This window comes from Colobus angolensis, unplaced genomic scaffold (genome assembly GCF_000951035.1).
Source record: "Colobus angolensis palliatus isolate OR3802 unplaced genomic scaffold, Cang.pa_1.0 Scaffold2, whole genome shotgun sequence".
In the NCBI taxonomy this organism is placed as follows: domain Eukaryota; kingdom Metazoa; phylum Chordata; class Mammalia; order Primates; family Cercopithecidae; genus Colobus; species Colobus angolensis.
The window spans coordinates 18,767,019-18,789,032 of record NW_012115154.1 but is presented as its reverse complement, the minus strand read 5'-3'; the positions used below and the strand labels follow the sequence as shown (position 1 = coordinate 18,789,032).

Sequence of the window (22,014 nt, the reverse complement as noted above, 5' to 3'; positions counted from 1 at the left end):
CCAGCTCCTGGATTCATTGATTTTTTGAAGGGTTTTTTGTGTCTCTATCTCCTTCAGTTCTGCTCTGATCTTAGTTATTTCTTACCTTCTGCTAGGTTTTGAGTGTGTTTGTTCTTGCTTCTCTAGTTCTTTTACTTGTAACGTTAGGGTGTTTATTTTAGATCTTTCCTCCTTTCTCTTGTGGGCATTTAGTGTTATAAATTTCCCTCTACACACTACTTTAAATGTGTCCCAGAGATTCTGTTACGTTGTGTCTTTGTTCTCATTGGTTTCAAAGAACATCTTTATTTCTGCCTTCATTTCGTTATGTACCCAGTAGTCATTCAGGAGCAGGTTGTTCAGTTTCCATGTAGTTGAGCAGTTTTGATTGAATTTCTTAGTCCTGAGTTCTAGTTTGATTGCACTGTGGTCTGAGAGACAGTTTGTTATAATTTCTGTTCTTTTACATTTGCTGAGGAGTGCTTTACTTCCAATTATGTGGTCAATTTTGGAATAAGTGTGATGTGGTGCTGAGAAGAATGTATATTCTGTTGATTTGGGGTGGAGAGTTCTATAGATGTCTATTAGGTCGCTTGGTGCAGAGATGAGTTCAATTCCTGGATATCCTTGTTAACTTTCTGTCTCGTTGATCTGTCTAATGTTGACAGTGGAGTGTTGAAGTCTCCCATTATTATTGTATGGGAGTCTAAGTCTCTTTGTAAGTCTCTAAGGACTTGCTTTATGAATCTGGGTGCTCCTGTATTGGGTGCATATATATTTAGGATAGTTAGCTCTTCCTGTTGAATTGATCCCTTTACCATTATGTAATGGCCTTCTTTGTCTCTTTTCAGAGACTAGGATTGCAACCCCTGCTTTTTTTTGTTCTCCATTTGCTTGGTAGATCTTCCTCCATCCCTTTATTTTGAGCCTATGTGTGTCTCTGCATGTGAGATGGGTCTCCTGAATACAGCAGACTGATGGGTCTTGACTCTTTATCCTATTTACCAGTCTGTGTCTCTTAATTGGGGCATTAAGCCCATTTACATTTAAGGTTAATATTGTTATGTGTGAATTTGATCCTGACATGATGTTATCTGGTTATTTTGCCCATTAGTTGACGCAATTTCTTCCTAGCATCGATGGTCTTTACAATTTGGCATGTTTTTGCAGTGGCTGGTACTGGTTGTTCCTTTCCATGTTTAGTGCTTCCTTCAGGAGTTCTTGTAAGGCAGGCCTGGTGGTGACAAAATCTCTCAGCATTTGTGTGTCTGTAAACTATTTTATTTCTCCTTCACTGATAAAGCTTAGTTTGGCAAGAAACGAAATTCTGGGTTGAAAATTCTTTTCTTTAAGAATGTTAAATATTGGCCCTCACTCTCTTCTGGCCTGTAGTTTCTGCCGGAGAGATCCACTGTTAGTCTGATGGGCTTCCCTTTGTGGGTAACCTGACCTTTCTCTTTGGCTGCCCTTAACATTTTTTCCTTCATTTCAGCCTTGGTGAATCTGACAATTAGGTGTCTTGGGGTTGCTCTTCCCAAGGAGTATCTTTGTGACATTCTCTGTATTTCCTGAATTTGAATGTTGGCCTGCTTTGCTAGGTTGCGGAAGTCCTCCTGGATAGTATCCTGAAGAGTATTTTCCAACTTGGTTCCGTTCTCCTTGTCACTTTCAGGTACACCAATCAAACGTAGATTTGGTCTTTTCACGTAGTCCCATATTTCTTGGAGGCTTTGTTTGTTTCTTTTTACTCTTTTTTTTTTCTAAAGTTCTCTTGTTGCTTTATTTCATTAATTTGATCTTCAATCACTGGTACCCTTTCTTCCACTTGATCAAATCGGCTACTGAAGCTTGTGCATTCATCACATAGTTCTTGTGCCATGGTTTTCAGCTCCATTAGGTCATTTAAGGTCTTCTCTACACTGTTTATTCTAGTTAGCCATTCGTCTAATTTTTTTTCAAGGTTTTCAGCTTCCTTGCGATGGGTTCAAACATCCTCCTTTAGCTCAAAGAAGTTTGTTATTACCGATCTTCTGAATCCTGTCAACTTGTCAAAGTCATTCTCCATCCAGCTTCATTCTGTTGCTGGTGAGGAGCTGCGATCCTTTGGAGGAGAAGAGGCGTTCCGGTTTTTAGCATTTTCAGCTTTTCTGCTCTGGTTTCTCCCCATCTTTGTGGTTTTATCTACCTTTGGGCTTTGATGTTGGTGACCTACAGATGGGATTTTGGTATGGATGTCCTTTTTGTTGATTTGATGCTATTCCTTTCTGTTTGTAGTTTTCCTTCGAACAGTCAGGTCCCTCAGCTGCAGGTCTGTTGGAGTTTGCTGGAAGTCCACTCCAGACCCTGTTTGCCTGATCAAAACAGCAAATATTGCTGCCTGATCCTTCCTCTGGTAGCTTCATCCCAGAGGGGCACCTGCCTGTATGAGGTGTCAGTCGGCCCCTACTGGGAAGTGTCTCCCAGTTAAGCTACACAAGGGTCAGGGACCCACTTGAGGAAGCAGTCTGTCAGTTCTCAGAGCTCAAACGGTCTGCTGGGAGAACCACTGCTCTCTTCGCAGCTGTCAGACAGGGAGGTTTAAGTCTGCAGAAGTTTCTGCTGCCTTTAGTTCAGCTATGCCCTGCCCCCTGACCCCTGGAGGTGGAGTCAACAGAGGTAGCAGGCCTTGCCGAGCTGTGGTGGGTTCCACCCAGTTCAAGCTTCCCTGGCTGCTTTGTTTACCTACTCAAGCCTCAGCAATGGCGCATGTCCCTCCCCCTGCCAGGCTGCTGCCTTGCAGGTTGATCTCAGACTGCTGTGCTAGCAGTGAGCAAGGCTCCGTGGACTTGGGACCCTCCTAGCCAGGCATGGGATATCATCTCCTGGTGTGCTGTTTGCTAAGACTGTTGGAAAAGCACAGTATTTAGGCGGGAATGTTCCATTTTTCCAGGCACAGTCTGTCATAGCTTCCCTTGGCTAGGAAAGGAAAATTCCCTGACCCCTTGCACTTCCCCAGTGAGGCAATGCCCCACCCTGCTTTGGCTCGCCCTCTGAGGGCTGCACCCACTGTCCAACCAGTCCCAATGAGATGAACCAGGTACCTCAGTTGGAAATGCAGAAATCACACATCTTCTGTGATGATCACGCTGGCAACTGCAGACCGGAGCTGTTCCTATCTGGCCATCTTGGAACGCGCCGACATTCTTGAATTTTTGATCTTCTGTGTCAAGTTGAGGATTGGCCAATCAAATACTAATAAAACTCTGGTGAGATTTTGATTTGGATTGCACTGAATTTATGCATAAATTTGGAGGGAGATGCCATCTTTACAAAATGGAGTCCTCCCATCTATGAACATGGTATGTATCTTTTTATTTAATTTAGGTATTCATTAATGTTTTTCAATAAAGTTTTATGATTTTCTTTACCAATCTTGAGTATCTAGATTTATTTCTAAGTATCTTACAGTGTTGTTGCTACTGTAAATTAAAAAAAATTTTTTCCTTAAAAAAAGCCAGCAAGGCATTTACTTTTTGTCATATAGAACAGTTCAAAGGTAAGTATCCAAGATTGGTTGGGCATATTCAATTATGTTGTTGAGGGTCCAGCCTCCTTTGTCTTTTGTATCATTTCCAACCTGTGGCTATTACCTGCTTAGCCACAAGATGGCTCCTCCAGTGCCAGGTATGGGGTCCTGATTCCTGGGAGAAGGCGAGGAAGCAGAGAGCAGAAATTAGGGAAACCAACCAATTCTTTCTATTCCCAGTGAATTCTCTTGACTTCTCATTGGCTGAGAGTGTGGGTCATTGCAATCCTCAATTGCAAGGAAGGCTGGCAGTAGCGACTTAAAAACAAAACAAAACTGGATTTCTGTTAGTAAGGAAGAGAGAATGATGATTGGATTGACCATGAGTGGCCTCTTTGTCTCTAGCAATGCTCTTGAATAGAGCCATACTAATTTGTTTTTTTTCCCCATCCTTTTACTATATTTCTGTATCTTTGCTTTAGTTGTATTTCATGTAAATAGCATATGGATGAGTTTTATAAAAATATAGTCTATGTTTCAAATGGACTATTTTATCCATTTATATTTATTGCACTTACTCATAAACTTAATTTATAATCATCATCTTTTTTGCTTTTTTTTTTGCTTTCTGTTTATTTGCGTCACTTTAAAAAATATAGTCATGCAGATCATTTAAGGGCTCTGTTGAAGATAAATTTTTCCAGGCAGAATTTGCATTTGTTTCTGACAGGTGTCAGGGGTCACTACCATCTTGAGGACCTTTAAATTATTTTCTCAGGGTTTGGGGGTTTATCCAAGGAGTGGGAATTCCATCCCTAAGTCCATGTTAGGGCCGACTTGTATTCATGAATCTTCATCTGACTCCTATCACCAAGAGTTTACTTGTCATCCCCCTCTATGGAGTGGATTTTTTTCCCAATTCTTCTCTGAAAGTGAAGATGTATACTGGGTCCTTCACTGTAACTCTCCAGCTTAAGTGGCTCTAGGCTTCATTTATTGTCTTTCACATAGTTATTAAGTGCAGTTTTGGGTTGCAAGAGGTTGGCAGATGCCCTTAGGGCAGTGTGCAGGAAAGAGTTAACACAGAGAGTCGCCCTTTACAAGGTTTTGCTACCCTTGGTTGTCTTCTAGGAATTGGGCTTCTGGAATGTTCCTATGCTGATAAGGTGGTTTTGTGTGCCTGTGTACTAAATTTCACTCTATCAGCTTGCCTAGACTGTACAATGTGATTTCAGGTGGACACCTGCTTTTCCTCTGGGAGTCTGGAATTGCAGTAGCTGTGCAGGTGGAGGGAGTGCCTATGTGGCCAGCTCTCAATAAAAACCCTGGTCTTTGAGTCTTAGGTGGGCTTCCCTGGGCAGAAACACTGCTGTGTAGCCTCTCACTGTGGGAGGATATAGGAAGCCTGTGCCCAGATTCTTCCAGAGTCCACCTAATATGTTCTTTCCCCACCTTGTGTGTCCTTTTACTATAATATAACTTAGCCATGAACACAACTACATGCTGAGCCCTGTAGGTCCTTCAAGTGGAACACTGAGTATGTGGGTGATTGTGGGACTAACACAGGCAGATACTGGCTTCCACTCTGAATTCTTGCCCCTACTTCTTCTATAGGCTTTAATGGCCTCCATCTTTTTCTTGGTTCATAGTCATGAATTTAAAAATACATGATTCATATTTTATACAGCAGTTTTAGGATTTTTTATGGATAATTTGTAAGGTTTCTATTTTGTCATACTGTTGGATGTCCTTTCTTTATTGTTGGATGTCTTATCAATGTTATGTTGTCTACTTAATCTTTTCAAACAGTCACAATAAAAAAAAATCTAATTCTTAAATTGCCAAGCATTCACCTTCTTAAATGTTAGCGTTAGGGAGTGGGTTCAGAGTCTCAGCCCCGTTCATCCTTTATTCCTAGACCTTTGAACCTACAGCCACGGGACCAGCCTCAAAGAGGTTCTAGCTCCAGGGCCAGCAGCTCTAGCCTGAGGCAGGAGGTTGGGGAGCTGTGGGAGGGTGTCTGAGGTTTGCCGTTGGCTCCTTCTCCACTTCCTCCTCCAACCAAGAGAAATTCCCTGGAATAACTAAGCGAGAACCTGGGAACAATAACATGAGAGTTTATTATCACATGACTGCTCAGGAGGGGACATGAAGCGGAGCAGGATAGGGAAGGGACGTAAGGAATGGGTAAGTGCTGCTGGAGCAGGGTTGTGGCCATGGTCATGGCAGCAGGATAACTGGGGATGTTGAAGAGTCTCTTTTCCCCAGTCTGGTTCTTCCAGCAGTCAGATGCAGGGATGCACAGTGCAGAAGCACCAGGCGCTAATAATCAGGAGAGGCATGGCTAGATTCAGCTCACTTCCAACATCTCCTTCTGGTGTCTTTTCTAAGGGAAAAGGAAAGGCAAGACAATCGTGAGTGGGAAAGAAAGGGTGGAGTCTTTCCTCCAGGGCTGCTTAGCTCTGGAACTAACAGAATCAGCTGCATGCTACCTGATGCAAAGGTATAGCATGGATATGGACTTCCCTGGATTCCTGGGCTCTTTGACTTGGGGGCTGCTTGGTTGGGGATAGGGGCTTTCCGGGCTGGGCCACCACTGGGTAGAAAGACAGGCATGATAATAGTTGGGACTTGGGTCATGAGCCCCTTTCTCCTCCCCAAACTGTCCACTGTCCATTCCTGTCTCCTTTGAGCAGCTCCACTGCCCCAAACACACAGGCACACACTTTAGGGACTCACCCCTTTGGTTGGGAACTTTCTCCAGCAGTACAGCCACAGAGGGGCTAGAGATGCCAGAAACAGCAGAATCCAGACACCCAAGATCATGGCCTGAAGGGTATGGAACAAGGCCTGGGGACAGAGGGCCAAGGCCATAAGCACCAGGATGACAACTGCCTTCCTGCTCTGTCCTCATGCTCCTTGTTGACCTGGGAAAATCTCTACCCCTTTATCTTCAAGTTTGTGGCTTCTGGAGGGGAAGTCAATGCATTTAGTGTGCAGAATGCAGCTGGAAACCCCTCACATTGGGCCTGCGTCCTCATTTACACAGTGACAGGTTTGGGCTATGATTTGATTCCCTGATAACCTCCAAGACTTCAGAGGATCAAGGGAAACCATGCATTTAACACCTTTGCAGCACTTTGCACGCTTGCTATATTGGTTCATTTATTATTATTTTAATGCTTGTATTGCCCACTAGTCTGTAATACCCTACAGGAGCCATTTCTGTTTTGTTTGATGCTTTGTCCAATACTCAAGCTTGATGCAGAATAGGTAACAGCTATTTCTGGTGGAGAAGCTGACTCTTGCCCCTGGCCTGGCCTGGCCATCCCTGCCCCACCTGCTGCTGCACCTTCCCCTTGGCCACCTACCTTTAGCATGTACAGGAAGGAGGTACACAGGTGTAGCCTTCTGACTTCTTCTGGACTGTGAGTGGGGGCTGGGGTGTACCAGCCACTCGAGGTGGAGATGTGGCAGACACTGTTGTAATAATAGCCATATTGGAAATCTTCATTCCAAAGTTTGAGGGCAGCGATGGCTGTGGAGAAAGCTGCTAGCGCTAGCAGAGTCCTCAGCAGGGCCTGGGGAGGGAGGAGGCAGAGAGAAATCTTCGTGTTTCAGTCTCTCCCAGAGTCCAATCGGGGGAAAATAGGGCAAGGCCCAGAGAAGCCTGTGACAGGGCAGGAGATTGGGGTGGCCTCCAGCCTGAACCTGGTCCCCTCCCATGCCCTTCCCTGAACTTACCCAGTAGGTACCACCCCGTTTCTCATAAATGAAGGCAGTAGCTCCAGCTAGCACAGCCTGGGGAGAGATTGAGCCAGGAGCGGGCTTAGCACAGGAAATGCAAGTCCCCTCCGACGAGACACCCTCCATACAGCAGGCCCTTCCCTAGCACACTCAGTTTGGGCCGGAGGTTTCATGCTAAGCTTTATTATCCATGGTAAGATAACTGCTGAGAGGGTGGAGCCCGATCCAACTCCTGAGGCTGCAGAAGGCCCTGCTTTAGTGACACCTAAGAGCTTGTGGTCAAGCCAGGTGTGATCTCCTAAACCTTCCTTTTTAAACAACACCAAGTGCTTTATGAAAGTTCCAGGGATGGTGGGATCTTGTGGATAAAAGTCATAGGGTGTTGCAGAAGCTCTCAACAAAGGGTGAGTTTATACAGAGTGGGCACTATTAGGTTTAGAAGCCTGTCCTAACAGTGCCCAATGATCCACTCAGCTGAGCTTGAAGAACAGGAAATCTAGTATATCCCAGTGAACAGGTGGACCTGAATCCTGTTTGGCTAATTCTGTAACTAATCTGGGTATTTTGCCATGGGCTGGGTGAAGGTGATTACTCTTGATTTCTCTCAGTAAATATAAGTGTTTTACTGCTATTCTGAGGGTGTAGGTACCATGATCAGCCTACCCAGCTCCTGTGCAAACTGCACACACCCATCTATTGACAATTCCTGGGTTCCCATTGTGTGCAGGGCCTGTATAGGACAATGGGAATAACCAGGGGGTGATGCTTCCTGGGGGATCACATACTATCTGGCACGCTCTGCCTCCCCCATCTCAGCGCAAGTATCCGGAGATGAGCAGGTCCTTAGATCCTTAGTTGACATTAACTGTTGAAGGCAGGGAGAGGCGGCCAGCCTGGTGGGAGCAGCACTGGGCAGGGTATGGGAGAGCAGTGTGACTAGGACATGCCACTACTGCCCTTAGCTGTTTGCTCATCTGAACAGGCAGGGAATGGGCCTAGATAATCAGATCTTTCCGACTGCCAGCATTCTGTGGCACCATGTTGGAGGAAGGCAATCAGGAGAGCAACGCCCCACACTCCCCACAGGCAGTCAAGCACTGTCCTGCTCTACTCACCACAGCCCCTGTCCAGATGGCAGCTCCCGAGGTGACCAGGAGGGTGTAGTTGCCGATGTAGAAAAATCCTCCCAGGACTGCACTCAAGATCCCCAGCACAATCTGCGTCACCTGAAAGCCAAAGGACCCTAAGATCCCAGCTCCTAGGTGGACCTGCCACTGCAGGGATTAACCGCTAAAACCCCAAAAAGAGAGGGAGAGAGAGAGAGAGAGGAGAAGAGAAAGGAGAAGAGGAGGAGGAGGAGAAAGAAGAAGAGGAAGAAGGAGGAGAAAAGAGTAGAGAAAGGGAGGAGAGCGGGCCCATCCTGAGTTTGGCGGATAGGAAAGGGCTCCACTGATTGGGACACGGCAGGGTCAGTGGCTCCTCCACACCCGTTCAGCCCAGAGCCTCCCCTTCCCAGGCTCTTACTGAGAATGCCAGAGAGTCACATTCCTAAGTAAGAAGACACAACTGGCTCGGTGTCCTGTTGAGTGGGAGGCTGGCAGAAAGTGCTGCCGCGGCAGGAGGTGGGGAGTCCCTCCTGCCGCCCCACGAGGCAGGCCATCACACTCACCCAGGAGGCCACCAGCAGCCGGCTGCTGCCCCTGGCCTGGGTGGCCCGGGGCCGCAGCACAGAGCAGCAGGTCAGCAGGAGCTTGGCCAGGGCAGACTCCTGGTGGATGTGCACATCGACGTGGGTGGGTTGTGGGGCCTCCGGGGCCATCTCATCACTGTCGGCTGTCTCCATTGTCAGGGACACCGTGTGTGAAGAAGGCAGCATCAGGGAGGAAGGGCTGTCAGAAGATTTTCGCAGATTTCATTGGAGCTGGGGAAGTCAGGGGCCAGTGGGGCTCAAGGTCACCGAATGAATGGCTGTCCTGGTCACAGAGCCGCACCCCTGCCCCCTCAGGAGGGGAGTGCGTGTAGCAGAGGGGGCTGCTGATCATGCTGGGGCTGCGGCGACCGCTGATCCTGCGGGAACCTCACCTTTCGCCCCAGATCTGCTCTGTCCCCCGCATCCTCCTCCCAGGGCCTAGGCGTCTAGTTCAAGCAGCGCCCCACGCCCCCACCCTTCATCCCCTCCACCCGGGCTCTTCCTGTGGTCTCCCCTCCACAGTCTGCAGGCTCTGGGACAGGACCGAGCCCTTGGCTGCCTGTGGAGCTCCTGTGGCAGCAGCCGCGCCCCAGCTGGGCTCCAGATACTCCCTGACCCCGCCACCGCCGACCTCCAGCTCCACCGACCGTTGCTCACGCCCGACAGGTTCACGCCGCCCCTGCCCAGGGTAGGACCGCGGAGCGGTGCCGAGAGAGGTCAAAAGCGGGGGCCGCACCTGGCCTTCTCCGCAGTCCCCTTCCTGCAGTCTCATCCCTGGGTGGGGGTCCCTCCTACGCCCCTCCAACTGTGCGGAGGCACCTCGGGGCGCGTGCAGAAAGAGTCCCGCGGGCAGCCAGGAGTGGGGCGCCGCCTCACCTGCGCTCCTCGGGACCTGCGAGCAGGCAGCGGGAGGGCTGGGGCGCCGGTTAGGGCGCCGGCTGGAGAAGTGGGTTGAGAATTGGAGGTGGAGGCGGGGGTGGAGGCGGGGGCAGGGTTGAACTTCAGCCCCTCGGGTTCATGGCAGGCTGCAGGGCCTGGGGTCCGTCTGGGGTTCTCTCGCTGCCCGAGGGTCACTGGGCTCTGGGGAACTGGGAGGGTGCGCGGGCGGACGGCCCTGGGAAAGCCCGTGGGGTCGTCCTCGCCCCCAGCTCCGCCCAGCCAGGGCCGACGTGCGAATGTGGGCGAGTGGGAGCTCCGGGGTCGCGCGGGGGCTCGGCCTTCTCCCGCCAGGTCCGCTCCTCCAGGCTGAACCCCCCTGCCGGACCCCGGGGCCGCAGCTGGTTTCGGGAAACCGCGCAGCCTGGGCGGGGCCTCAGCCCCCACCCCTGCATCTGCCATCCCCGCCCTCCCGTCGCTCCCCTGCTCGGGGTCAGCTCCTGTCCGCTCTGCTACGCCGCCGGCTCCCAGAGGACGGCAGGTGAGGCGGGGCCCCTGCGGCCCGGGAGACCCTCTTGCCGCAGGACCCTCTGTCACGAGGAGTCCCCAGGGCCATGCCCCCACCCCGTCCTGTCCACAAGACGTCTTTCTTCCTCCATCCTGGTTTCCAGGAGAACTCGCGTAGGAGGGAGGGACAGCTGGGTGCAGGTGTTTCTCCCCAGAAAAACGGCTGGAGAGCAGGCGGAGAGGCTTGGGCCTGGCTCGTCCCCTGTACTTTCCGCCACCCGCACGCCTGGACCCTGGCTGGAGCCCTACCGTGGGGTGGCTCCTGGGATGGGGCCAGGGCGTGGTGGGGCTGCCGGACGCTTTCCCCAGTCCCGGGGCACAGGAGGAGCTGGACAGAGAAAAGCGTTCGGGGCAGCCGGGAAGAGCCCAACACCTACCAGGCGTCCGGCGGCCGGCAGGGGGAATCTCTGCGGTGCCGGCCTGGTTCAGATCCGACTCCTCAGGAGGGGGCGAGGCAGATCTAGGGGTTGGCGTGGGGTGGGGGAAGCAGTGGTCCTGGAGGCCCGGAGATAGCTGGAACCTGAGGTGCACTCAGGGCGAGGCCTGGGCCCTCAAGGGAAGGTCTGGCTGGAATCTGGGGCTGGGCTTCGTTTTGTGGGAAGCAGTCTGGTGCTCCTTTGTGCATGTGTGGAATTGTCTAACTCCTGTCCTTTCTAACCCCAAGGAGGCCAGGTGGGTGAAAGAGTGAAAGTGCTTTGAAAAGTAGGTAGAGGACGAATGGCAGGTGTTATTAGAATTGTTAATAATATTTGATTTAAACTGTGATACTTAGCCAGGATGTCCATTAGAATTACCTATGCAGGATTTATTTTAGAGCCAGGCAAGCTGATTCTAAAGTGCACGTGCAAAAGTAATCTAGCAAAAATAGCCATGACAATTCTGAAAGAAAAACCACACGAGGGGATTGTGAAACAGCCCAATTAGCATTAAGCTCCAGGTTAAAATTGTGGTAATGATGCCTAGCCCATGAGACATGCCAATGGGCAGAATATAAGGACTAGAATAGGCCTACATTCCTAGGGGAACTTCGTTTCTGCTCAGGAGAGAATTTTAAATCACTGAGAAAAAGATGTATTCCACAAATGGAACGTATCTTTCGGAAGTTAAACATCGGAATGACAGCAACAGAACTTGGATCCGTGTCTCCCAACGGCCAAGGTTGGTGACGCAGCTCCCAAATTCCAGATGGTCAACATTTAAAAGTGAAAACTGAAAGCATAAAGCCACTTAGAAGAAAATATGGAAGATTATTTTATAATCTTGAAACGAGGAAGTCCTTTAAAAGTCTAAGAGCTAGACACCATAAATAGAATGAAATAGAATATGGAGTGTATGAAAATACAAGCAAGGTCAAAAAATAAACTACAAATTGTAAAGAAACATTTGAAACTTATATCACAAATGGGAATTTGGTGAATAGATAAAGAACTTCCATAGAAAAAATCAAAACAAAACAAGGACATAGGATGTGAACGGAGAGCTCACAAAAGAAGAAATAAAAACGCCCCTTAACATATGAAAAAAAATCAACCTCACTCATAATAAGAGAACTATGGGCCAGGTGTGGTCCTGGTGGCTCACACCTGTAATTGCAGCACTTTGGGAGGCTGAGGTGGGAGGATTGCTTGAGTCCAGGAGTTTGAGACCACCCTGGGCAACAAAGCAACACCCCATCTCTCTCTCTAAAATATAAAAGAGAACCGGCCAGGCGCGGTGGCTCACGCCTGTAATCCCAGCACTTTGGGAGGCTGAGGCGGGTGGATCACGAGGTCAGGAGATCGAGACCGTCCTGGCTAACACAGTGAAACCCCGTCTCTACTAAAAATACAAAAAATTAGCTGGGCTTGGTGGTGGGCGCCTGTAGTCCCAGTTACTTGGGAGGCTGACGCAGGAGAATGGCGTGAACCTGGGAGGTGGAGCTGGCAGTGAGCTGAGATCGCACCATTGCACTCTAGCCTGGGTGACAGAGTGAGACTCCATCTCAAAAAAAAAAAAAAAAATAATAATAATAATAACAACAAAAGAGAACCATGGATTAAAAATATATGCAAATCATTACAGAAAGCAAGTTAGTGGTTGCTCATGGCTAGTGGTTGGGGTTATTTCCTGGGGAGGGGCTTTAGGGAACGTGTTGCAGTGCAGGAATGTCCTTTATCTTGATTGTAGCTGTAATTGCACAAACGTATAAATTGGTCAAAACTCATTGAGATATACATTTAAAATGGGACATTTTATTACATAAAATTGATTAAAATCAATGCATTTTTCCTCATATAAAAGGAAAAGGATAAAAGAGTTTGCCTCCTGCATGTGAATTACTACCACCTTTATGGAGGATAACTGACAATATCTACTAAAATTGCAAATGCACATTCCAGTTGCCCTGCCAATTCCACATTGTCTGTAATGGAAAAGGATTGGAAATAACCTAAATGTCTGCCAATAGGGGACCACTTAAATAAATTATAAGAAATTCATACTCTTGAAATACATGCAGTTACACAAATGAGTGAAGAAGCTTTTGTGAAAGTTGTCAGAATCATAATCGAGTCACTTGTGTTAAAAAAAAAATCTGAAAATTAGAGCCTGAGAAAGCTCACAAGGCAGGGTTCTCATGCGTAAATACCTGGTAACAAAACTCATCACAAAGGACTCTGTAAAATGATAACCTTACACAAAAAAATACTTCTGTGAGGACATCCACCAGCAACTGCCTGTCTAACCCTGGACAGGTGTCACCCTTGTTATGGATCCTTGTAGCCAAGGATGATCATCTCAAAGTGATTATGTAAGTCTCCCCATTTTTCCTTTAAAAACCTTTGTCTTCTTTTACCTGCCTGAATGTTCACATGATTTACTATGGTAAGCATATTCTCGTTGTAATGCCCTATTCCGGAATAAATCTCATTTTCTTTTGGAGAGCCTTTCTCTGTTATTTAGGTTGATACTTTTCATGGACTCATGTAGGGTTATTCTAAAAACATATGATCATGTGAACACAGCATCATGCAAATCAGTGTGTATAGTATGCTGCTATTTGTGGGAAAAGGGGGGAGAAATACTTTTTCACACTTTTGTATGCAAAAATGTCATGGTAGGATTTATGAGAAACCGGTAATATTACTTTCCATCTGCAAGGCAAATAGGTGGTTGAGGGAAAAAGATGAGAGATAAGGTTTTAAATATATATATAGCCTTTTGTATCTCTTAACATTTTTATGTGTAAAGTATTATGTGTAAAGATATGTATACAGATATACTAAGTCACTAATCACTAAGGTCACTGTGACATTGATATCTGCACTGGGAAGACCTTTTGGATCTTGACAAAGACTTTTTTTTTTTTTCTGGGATGGAGTCTCACTCTGTTACCCAGGCTGGAGTGTAGTGGCAAGATCTCAGCTCACTACAACCTCAGCCTCCCAGATTCAAGTGATTCTCCTCCCTCAGCTGTCTGAGTAGCTGGGACTACAGGTGCACACCACCATGTGAGTTTTTGTATTTTTAGTAGAGAAGGGGTTTGCCACATTGGCCAGGCTGGTCTTGAACTCCTGACCTCAGGTAATCCACCCACCTCAGCCTCGCAAAGTGCTGGGATTACAGGCGTGAGCCATTGTGCCCATCTGGGGTCTTGACAAAGACACTATTTCTCTCCTTTCACCTGTGTTGTGTATTTTTCCCTCACCTAGTTCCCAGACCTCACTTCTGTATGTCTTCTCCCTGACAGGCAGGATGACCCAAAACATGGTGATTGTGAATGGAGTTGCTGTGGCCTCTACACCATCCCAGCCCTCCCACATCAACGTCCACATCCACCAGGAGTCAACTTTGACACAACTGCTGAAAGCTGGAAGTTCTCTGAAGAAATTTCTTTTTCACCCTAGGGACACTGTGCCTTCCACAGCCAGGATTGGTTATGAGCAGCTGGCTCTAGGGGTAAGACTGGGCTGGTGCAGGATAGGGGGGCACATTAACGAGGTGATGCGGTCAATTAAAATATAGAATCAAATCTTCAAAATTAAAACATTTTATTTGGGAGTAGATAATTGCAATTTGGGGCATACACACAGACCAGGTGGTCTGCAGTACATCTTTGGAACAAAGAGAAGGTTAAAGGCTTATAAAAAGGAGGAATGTTACATATTGCCCTTCAAGAAAGATCATAGGTTTTGGGGAGCTGGCGAGCTCTGATGGGTGAGCGATGGTGTGGGTAAAACTAATCGTAGAGTTGTAGCAAGGTCAGAAGCTGTAGATAAAGCAGGTTTCAGGTTGCAGCAGGCAGCTTCAGCAGCCTGATTTGTAGAGAATTACATTTTGGGAGCAGCATTTTGTGCCCCTAGTGCTTTTTGCCCCTGGCCACTTGACTCTGTTTTAGCTGAGTGTGACAAGAATGACCCCATTTGTAGGCTCAGCTTTCACAATGGAAACTCTCCTTCTTCAATAGGATGCAGAAAAGGAAAGTGGGTTGAATTTCCATGAGAGGGACATGAGAAATCACTATTTATACCTCATCCTGTGTAGGAAAAAGTTGTAAGTATCCCCACAGAAATTTGAATGAAAAGGAATAATCGACCTCTTTGGTGCAGAGGAGTTGGTCCCAGCCAGAGGTGGGGCAACAGGAAGAGGAGTCTAGAGGCTATTAATTCAGTTTCATTGACCCGACATGGACTGAGAGCCTACAGGTGCAAGGCAATGTGTTCAGCACTTCAGGCCAAACTACAGAGAGAATCCCTGGGCTATATCTAAAAGTGCTCAGTGACCATCAGAAGAAACAGCAGCTACACTAATGACTGGAACTAAAGGTAGATCAGGCGAGGGAGAAGCACATCTGACATCCTTGAGGGCAGGAGAACCCTGAATGGAGAACGAATAGGTATAGACAGAGGTGGAAGATGGACAAAAAAGAATTCCAGGTTAAAGAATGACAGGAGCAAAGGCAAAGAGGCTGGAAGGCATAGGGCAAGTTCTATAATGGTTAAGAGTAAAGAAAATGGGCTTCACGAATGGGTGATTTGGGGCCATATTGCTGAGAACCTTGAAAGACCAGGGATGCAGTCTGTCCTGAATCAACTTTGACAGTGAGAAGACTGTGGATGGATTCTGAGCAGGAACCTGCCTCAGAGTCAGGAGGCATCCAGGTGAGAAGGATCAAGGGTCTGCACTTGCATAATCGTAGCAGGAATGGTGAGGAGACAAAGGAGTCCCTGTCCTTCGCAGACCTCCATGGCATGGGAGTGAAGGGATGTGGGGGATAAGGGAAGAGAGGCATCCGCAGCATACAGAGGGTTGAAGTGTGGGTGACCAGGAGATCAGAGCCCTGAAAGTCAGGAGGAGCAGACATTTGAGAGATGTGTGTGTGTGGTAGCGGGGGGGTGTGGGATTTGGATGTGACAAATCCGAGATGTGCAGATGGTTCGAGAGACATGTGTATATGTGTGGTTGTGCAGGTGGATGTGCAGGTGGTTCGAGAGACATGTGTATATGTGTGTGTGTGTGTGTGTGTGTGGTAGTTGGTAGGATGTGCAGGTGGTTCGAGAGACGTGTATGTGTGTGTGTGTGTGTGTGTGTGGTAGTTGGTGGGGGGTGTGGGATTTGGATGTGACAAATTCGAGATGCCGGTAGGATGTGCTGGTGGTGATAGTTGGGTTTTCCAGGAAGAAGAGGAATTCTCTTCTGAGTTGGAGTTGGGTGTGTGAACAGCTTTTTGGGGTATGACACCTATGGAATGAAAAGAGAGGGAGCAGGATTGGGTAGAAGGAACCATCAGGCTGCAATGCAGACTCTGCCAGGCCAGTGGGGAGTTTCCAGGCAAAGGCTGCCCACTGCAGGAGTTCCACACTGGGTGGAGATGGCCTTTGAGCCACTGTCTTGCTTAGTCATTGGCTGGGGGGCCCTGCTCAGCATGTGTCTTCAGCTTGAAAAATTAGGGTGACCCTGGAGGAGCTGACAACTGTAGGCTGTCAGCAATCAAACAAGCCCTATCTTGAAGGGTGTCTTAGCGGCACATTTTTGTGTCTGTCACAGAGCCCTCAAGAGTGTGTGTTTGGATCTGTAGAGAAAGGATAGGCCAGAAGCTCAGGTCAGGCTGGGTATTTGGATGGGACAATGGGACCTCTGAAGGAGAATGAGGGGAAAAAGTGTGAATCTTCAGGTGGGATGAGAAAGTGTTGAAGTTGGGAAAAAGTGATGAAGGATAAATAGCCGAGCCTATGAGAAGGGTGAGGGGAGACCCAGGCCAGTGCTGCTTCATGGATTTAAGGGGACAGAACCTTCTAGAATCAGAGCTGCAGAGAGGTTAAGGCAGAGGAAATGGAGAGGAGAGCCACCTAGATAGGAGCCAGGCAGCTGCTCCCGGGGCAGCTGGGGCACGTGGGCTCATGGGAAGGGGTCTGATTTCTCATTCTGTCTTGCAGGTGACTCAGATATTGCTGGGGGTTGTGAGCTGTGCTCTTGGAGTGTGTCTCTGCTTGGGGCCCTGGACTGTGCTGCGTGCCTCAGGCTGTGCCTTCTGGGCGGGGTCTGTGGTGAGTAAGGAACAGGCTGTGAGCCCGGAGGGAGGCAAGTTGTGATGGGCAAGAAGGTGCTTATAGATCTGGGTTGGGGCTCTGGGGAAGCAACCAAAGCCTCTGGGGCCAAATGGCCTTTGGCCATGAGGAAGCTGCCCTAGGGTGTAGCTGAGACCCTGTCACTTCCATTTTTCTCTTGAAGACAAGTGGGAGAGGTGGGGCAGGTGTAGGTAGAGTCCTGTCTCTGTGTCAGAGTTCTTTGTCTTTCCCTGGGATCCTGCTTCACATTGACTGTTCTGGGAACTGCTGGTGGGAGGGTGATGATAGACCAATTCGGAAGAGTAAACTGGAGGCCTTTTTCTGGTGTCTCTTTTCAGGCGATCGCAGCGGGAGCTGGGGCCATTGTCCATGAGAAGCACCCGGGCAAACTTGCTGTGAGTCTTGGACACCCTCTCTCCTCCACCTTGTTCACTGACCCCCTCCTGAGTTCCGCTCCATTATCTGTCTTCTGCCCTTTGGTTGCCAATATCTTGGGGTCTTTCTTGGAGGGGAGGAGAGGGTTTCCTGGACAGGGGCTGGGGAAGAGGAGATGGCTTTGAGGCAGGGACCTCATGACTCTTCCACTGATTGAAGGAGCCTGTGTCTTGACCCTCTTTCTCTTCCAGGGCTATGTATCCAGCCTGTTCACCCTGGCAGGCTTTGCTACAGCTATGGCTGCTGTTGTCCTCTGCGTGAATAGCTTCATCTGGCAAACTGAACCCTTTTTATACATTGACACTGTGTGTGATCCCTGGGACCTTGTCATCCCTACCACTGAGTACAGATGGCGAAGTCAAGAGATCCAATGGCAGAAGGAGGAGTGTAGAGCTTACATGCAGATGCTGAGGGTGAGCAGAAAGAGTCCAGTCTTTGGGGACCCATCACAGCTCTTTGTTCCCAGGGAGCTGGGGGCACTGGAGGAGACAGATGTAGGCTCTTTGAGCTTGGACCTCATGCTGAGTCTTTCATTCAGGAGGTTTTAATGTAAACTGCAGACATTTCTCAGACCTCATGACATGAAGATCCTCTGAATCAAAGGGGATGAGGAACAAAGAGGAGACATTTCGGAGAGGAGATAGCGGGCCACTCTTCTGGCTTTTCTGGTGTGTCGGTATCCCAGTTTTCCATTACTGAATTAAAAACCACCCCAAAATGTAGTGGCTTAAAATTACAACTATTATTTCTCACGGTGCTATGAGTTGGCTGGATTCAGACGAGCCATCCTCACTCACGGGTTTTCTCATGCAGTTACAGTCAGATGGGGGTGAAGTTATCCAAGTGCTCGCCAAGGTTGGGGGACTGAGATGATGCAGCTGCATGGTCCAGAGCTCAGCGGAGGCTGTCAGCAAGAGCCAGCGATGGCTTCTCCACGTGGCTTGGGCTTCTCATAGCACAGAAACTGGATTCCGATGGGGAGCACCCTAGTTGCAAGCATTTCAGGAGACAGAAAGTAGAAGCTGCCAGACCAGCTAAGGGCTACCCTGTCACTGGATAGTGTCACTTTCACTGTGGCCAAAGCAGTCCTAGGCCCTTCCAGATTCTAGGGATTGAAGGAATAGTCTCCACTTCTTGACAGGGAGTGATAAGGTCACTCTGCAGACAAGCCAGTGGGATGGAAGCTGTGGCTGGAAACACAGTCAGCTGTGGTGGGAGCAGCAAGCTGGATAGAGTCAGTGCCTGGGTGGGTGGAGAGGGTGGTGATGTGGCAGCATTGGAGTACCTGATACCTGACTATCTTTGTTTTTCCCTTATCTACAGAAGTTGTTCACAGCAATCCGTGCCCTGTTCCTGGCTGTCTGTGTCTTGAAGGTCATTGTGTCCTTGGCTTCCTTGGGAGTGAATCTTGGAAACTTGTGTGGCCAGAGCTCCCAGCCCCTGGTGAGTTATCGGGCAGGGGCCGCTGGGCAGTGTGAGTCTGGGTGGTGAGTAGGAGTGCAGGTAGGAGTGCAGGGTCAGGGGCACCCGAACCTGAGGCCAGGCCGGTCCCCCTCAGCTTCTTTCCATATGCAACTCTCCCCTTTGCTGTCGGGGAATGTGGCCATCACCATGGTCCTGGGCCAACTCTCGCTGCCCTGTGCCTCTCTGCGCCCTCCCCTGCTCTGATCTCCCCACTCTCCCCTCTGCCCTGTCCCAAGTGTTCGTCCCACTCCCCTTCCTCTGCCACCTTGTTTTTTTTTTTGTTTTTTTTTTTTTTTTTTTTCCTAATCTGTGTTTCCTGTCACCTTTTCCTTTCCCTCCTCCTTTCCTCTTTCTGCTTTCTGAGTTCTATGATGCTAACTCTGCCTGCATCCTTTTCCCCGAAGGATTTCTTTTTTCTTTTTTTTTCCAGAATGAGGAAGGATCAGAGAAGAGACTACTAGGGGAGAATTCAGTGCCCCCCTCACCCTCTAGGGAGCAGACCTCCACTGCCATTGTCCTGTGAGCCGCCAAAGACCCCACCGGGATGCCCGCATGTCTCTGTCTGGGGCAGCCCAGGGCCCCCACTCCTGGCTCCTCACACTTGCCTCCCCTATGGCTGCTGTCCAGATCTTCCTCCTTTCTTCTCCCCACATCAGCACCTGCTGTTCCCACTCCGGGGTTCTCAAGTCCATGAACAGATATTGTTGCATTTTCCACAGTGCTGATTAAACATAATAAACAATCCAGAAAAACAATTTTGCCCAGAAAGATATGGTTTCTCTTTGTTTATACACCTTGTGCACCGTGAAAGGCCTTTCTTTGTGTTGCTATGTATGAGGTTAAATGGGAGCTGACTTATCCCATTGAAACACTGTCCCAAAAAGACTAAATTTTGGGAAAACCCCTTTTTATGATTTTATTCAATTCAGTGTAAAGTGGAAGGAAGTCTAGTGGGCCTAGAATCTTCTTACCTGCTGAAATTGTCTAGGCTCCGACGACCTCAGCCTGTAGACTTGAGAGAACTGTGTGGAGCATGGAACGAGATTTTTGCCCCCTCCCTCCCCATCTTCCTTCCTTTCTCTTTTTTTGTTTAGCAGTAATTAGTGTTGGTTCTGTCTCTTTTCCTCTCTCCACACCCACATAAACACTATCCTTAGTCTTCTTTCCTTTCATTGTAAATGATAGTGAATTGATTTGGACTTTTTCCATTTTCTTTATATGTGAAGACATAAATATACAGATGTAAGCATTTCTCTAGCTGGAAAGCTGGTAGGGGCTTTATGAAATCTCCATCAGGTCAGTTTCATGACTTAGCAGCCCCACAGGGCTGGTCTTCAGATCCAAGCCAATGGGCTGCAGGGCCTGCACCTTCCCTCTTGGCAGAGTGGTATCACAGAGGTGCGGAGCTGCTGCACTGGGTGAGACCTGCTCCTGCACAGGACTTGGACTGGGGGCCTGTGCTGAGGGCGGTGCTGCGGTGCTGCTCTCCCTGGGGCCCTCACCAGCCTGTGCTTTACATAGAGGCTTATAAAGAAGCCTGTGAGACAGGAGTGTGTTCAGAATATGTGCAGGGTCAGCTAATTACATCCCGAGGGGCAAATCCAGCTCACCATCGAATTGTGTAAATAAAAATTTATCTAAACACAGCCACGACCATTTGTTTACACATTGTAGTGTTTTTGTGCTACAAGGGCAGAGCTGAGGAGTCTTAACAGAGACTGAATGGCCCACAAAACATAAAATATTTACTAATAGGCTTTTTACACACAAAGCTTGCTGGCCACTATGTAGGAGCTTGCAGTGTAGAATGTTACGTTCTGTTTCGTGGTTGAGGGGCGTGGAGTGCTCAAGAACCCCTCCCCAGGAGACCCAGCCTTGGATGAGCAGCAGGTGTGAAGCCAGCTGGTTTCCTCATTTCCCAGGGTCCAGAGCCCACAAATCATCAGGCGGAAAAACTTGGGCTCAGAACCATTGCAGTCCCCATCCCTCTCTCAGTCCCCAGTAAAGAAGACATTAGAATCTCAGAGGAATTTGGAATCTCCTGAACCTCAACATTTATTTTACCCCCAGTGATGGAGTAATGGAAGTCCCCAATTCTTTGCTAAACAGGCAAATGTAAAGTAACTGAGCCCAGAAGCCAAGCTGGGTTGAAGTGGATAATGTGAAAAGAGACCCATTAGCAGGGGAAGAACCTATGGGGCCTCACTTAGCCAGGCTTCAGGGAATACTCAACCCATCAAAATATGTGGATGGCCGCCTTTCCCCAGGTCTCATGTTTCTACACATCTTGTGAGCAGTGGCACTGGCTGCCTTTTCAAAGATGTTGTCACCTCCTGGTGGGCAGCCTTGGAAAACAGTGTCTTCTTCTGGACCAAAGGACAGGCATGATCGCCTGTTATAAAAGAATCAGATTCCTTAAGCTCAGGGTTCCTCTTCTAGAACCCAGCCCACTGGGTGTGCTGGTGTCACCTGCAATGCCTCTTTGCATTGTCTGTGGGAACTGGGGTTCTAGAACCCAAGCAAAAATGCTGCTACTGTGACCACTGCTATTGCCATGTGTAATAAATTGTTCTTTGTCACAACTTGGGGTTTTGTGGCTTCTGCCAGCATCCATGAAACTGTGGCAGACTGACTTGCTGACCTGCATGTACAGTTAGATCTCAGACCCTTCACTGTTCCTGACTACCGTGTCCTGCTATGTGCAGGGTTATGATACACACAGACTTCAGACAGAGCTTCTAACACCAAGAAGTTTACAGTCTGCTTAAGAGGCGAGGCATAAACCCTTTACTGTGAAGAACGAATGTTACTTGACTGCCGAGTTAGCGATGCATCAGGCAGGAAGGTGGTGTGCTTGCTGAAGAACTGTAGGAAGACAAGGAACGTGAGAAAGGAGAATGCAAAGTAGCAGACCCTCACTGGCAGAGCACCCTGAGCTTGCTGTTGCTCACGTCATGAACAGCCAGGAGAATGCAGAGTGGGCAGAGCTGCTCATACCTCAGTGTCCATGGGCGCATTTGATAGGACTGAGTTACTTGCCCACTCACCACTCTGACTCCAAGGAACTGTGGCCAAAGTTGGGCAGGGGGATTGTCTTTTAGTTGTCACAAATGTTGACATTCGAGACTCCATCTACAAAGATCTCAATCTACACTGCAGCATGGACAGAGGGCTGGTCCTTAAACCTGGAGAATACCAGAGTTCTT

The 22,014-nt window shown here is 48.6% G+C and overlaps 2 protein-coding genes across 4 annotated transcripts; one reads left to right on the top strand and one right to left on the bottom strand.

Annotated features, from left to right (window-relative positions):
• Positions 1 to 5,580: 5,580 nt before the first annotated feature.
• TMEM176A (transmembrane protein 176A) lies at positions 5,581 to 9,110 on the bottom strand. The gene is made up of 6 exons (XM_011941470.1): positions 8,901 to 9,110; positions 8,347 to 8,457; positions 7,229 to 7,285; positions 6,856 to 7,065; positions 6,224 to 6,334; positions 5,581 to 5,870 (listed from the first exon to the last, which is right to left on the bottom strand). Exons 1-6 carry the CDS (start codon positions 9,105 to 9,107, stop codon positions 5,835 to 5,837), a joined length of 732 nt encoding a protein of 243 aa, XP_011796860.1. The 5' UTR covers positions 9,108 to 9,110; the 3' UTR covers positions 5,581 to 5,834.
• A 797-nt stretch (positions 9,111 to 9,907) lies between these two features.
• Positions 9,908 to 19,576, top strand: TMEM176B (transmembrane protein 176B). Of its 3 annotated transcripts, XM_011941472.1 has the most exons (8): positions 10,110 to 10,338; positions 11,029 to 11,036; positions 14,092 to 14,300; positions 16,778 to 16,888; positions 17,248 to 17,304; positions 17,536 to 17,757; positions 18,668 to 18,787; positions 19,239 to 19,576. In XM_011941472.1, the coding sequence occupies exons 3-8, from the start codon at positions 14,097 to 14,099 to the stop codon at positions 19,329 to 19,331; spliced, it is 807 nt and encodes a 268-aa protein (XP_011796862.1). In that variant the 5' UTR covers positions 10,110 to 10,338; positions 11,029 to 11,036; positions 14,092 to 14,096; the 3' UTR covers positions 19,332 to 19,576. The 3 variants fall into 3 exon arrangements, with proteins under 3 accessions (XP_011796861.1, XP_011796862.1, XP_011796863.1); XM_011941471.1 differs by lacking the exon at positions 11,029 to 11,036 and having other exon boundaries at positions 9,908 to 10,338; XM_011941473.1 differs by lacking the exons at positions 11,029 to 11,036; positions 16,778 to 16,888.
• Positions 19,577 to 22,014: the final 2,438 nt, after the last annotated feature.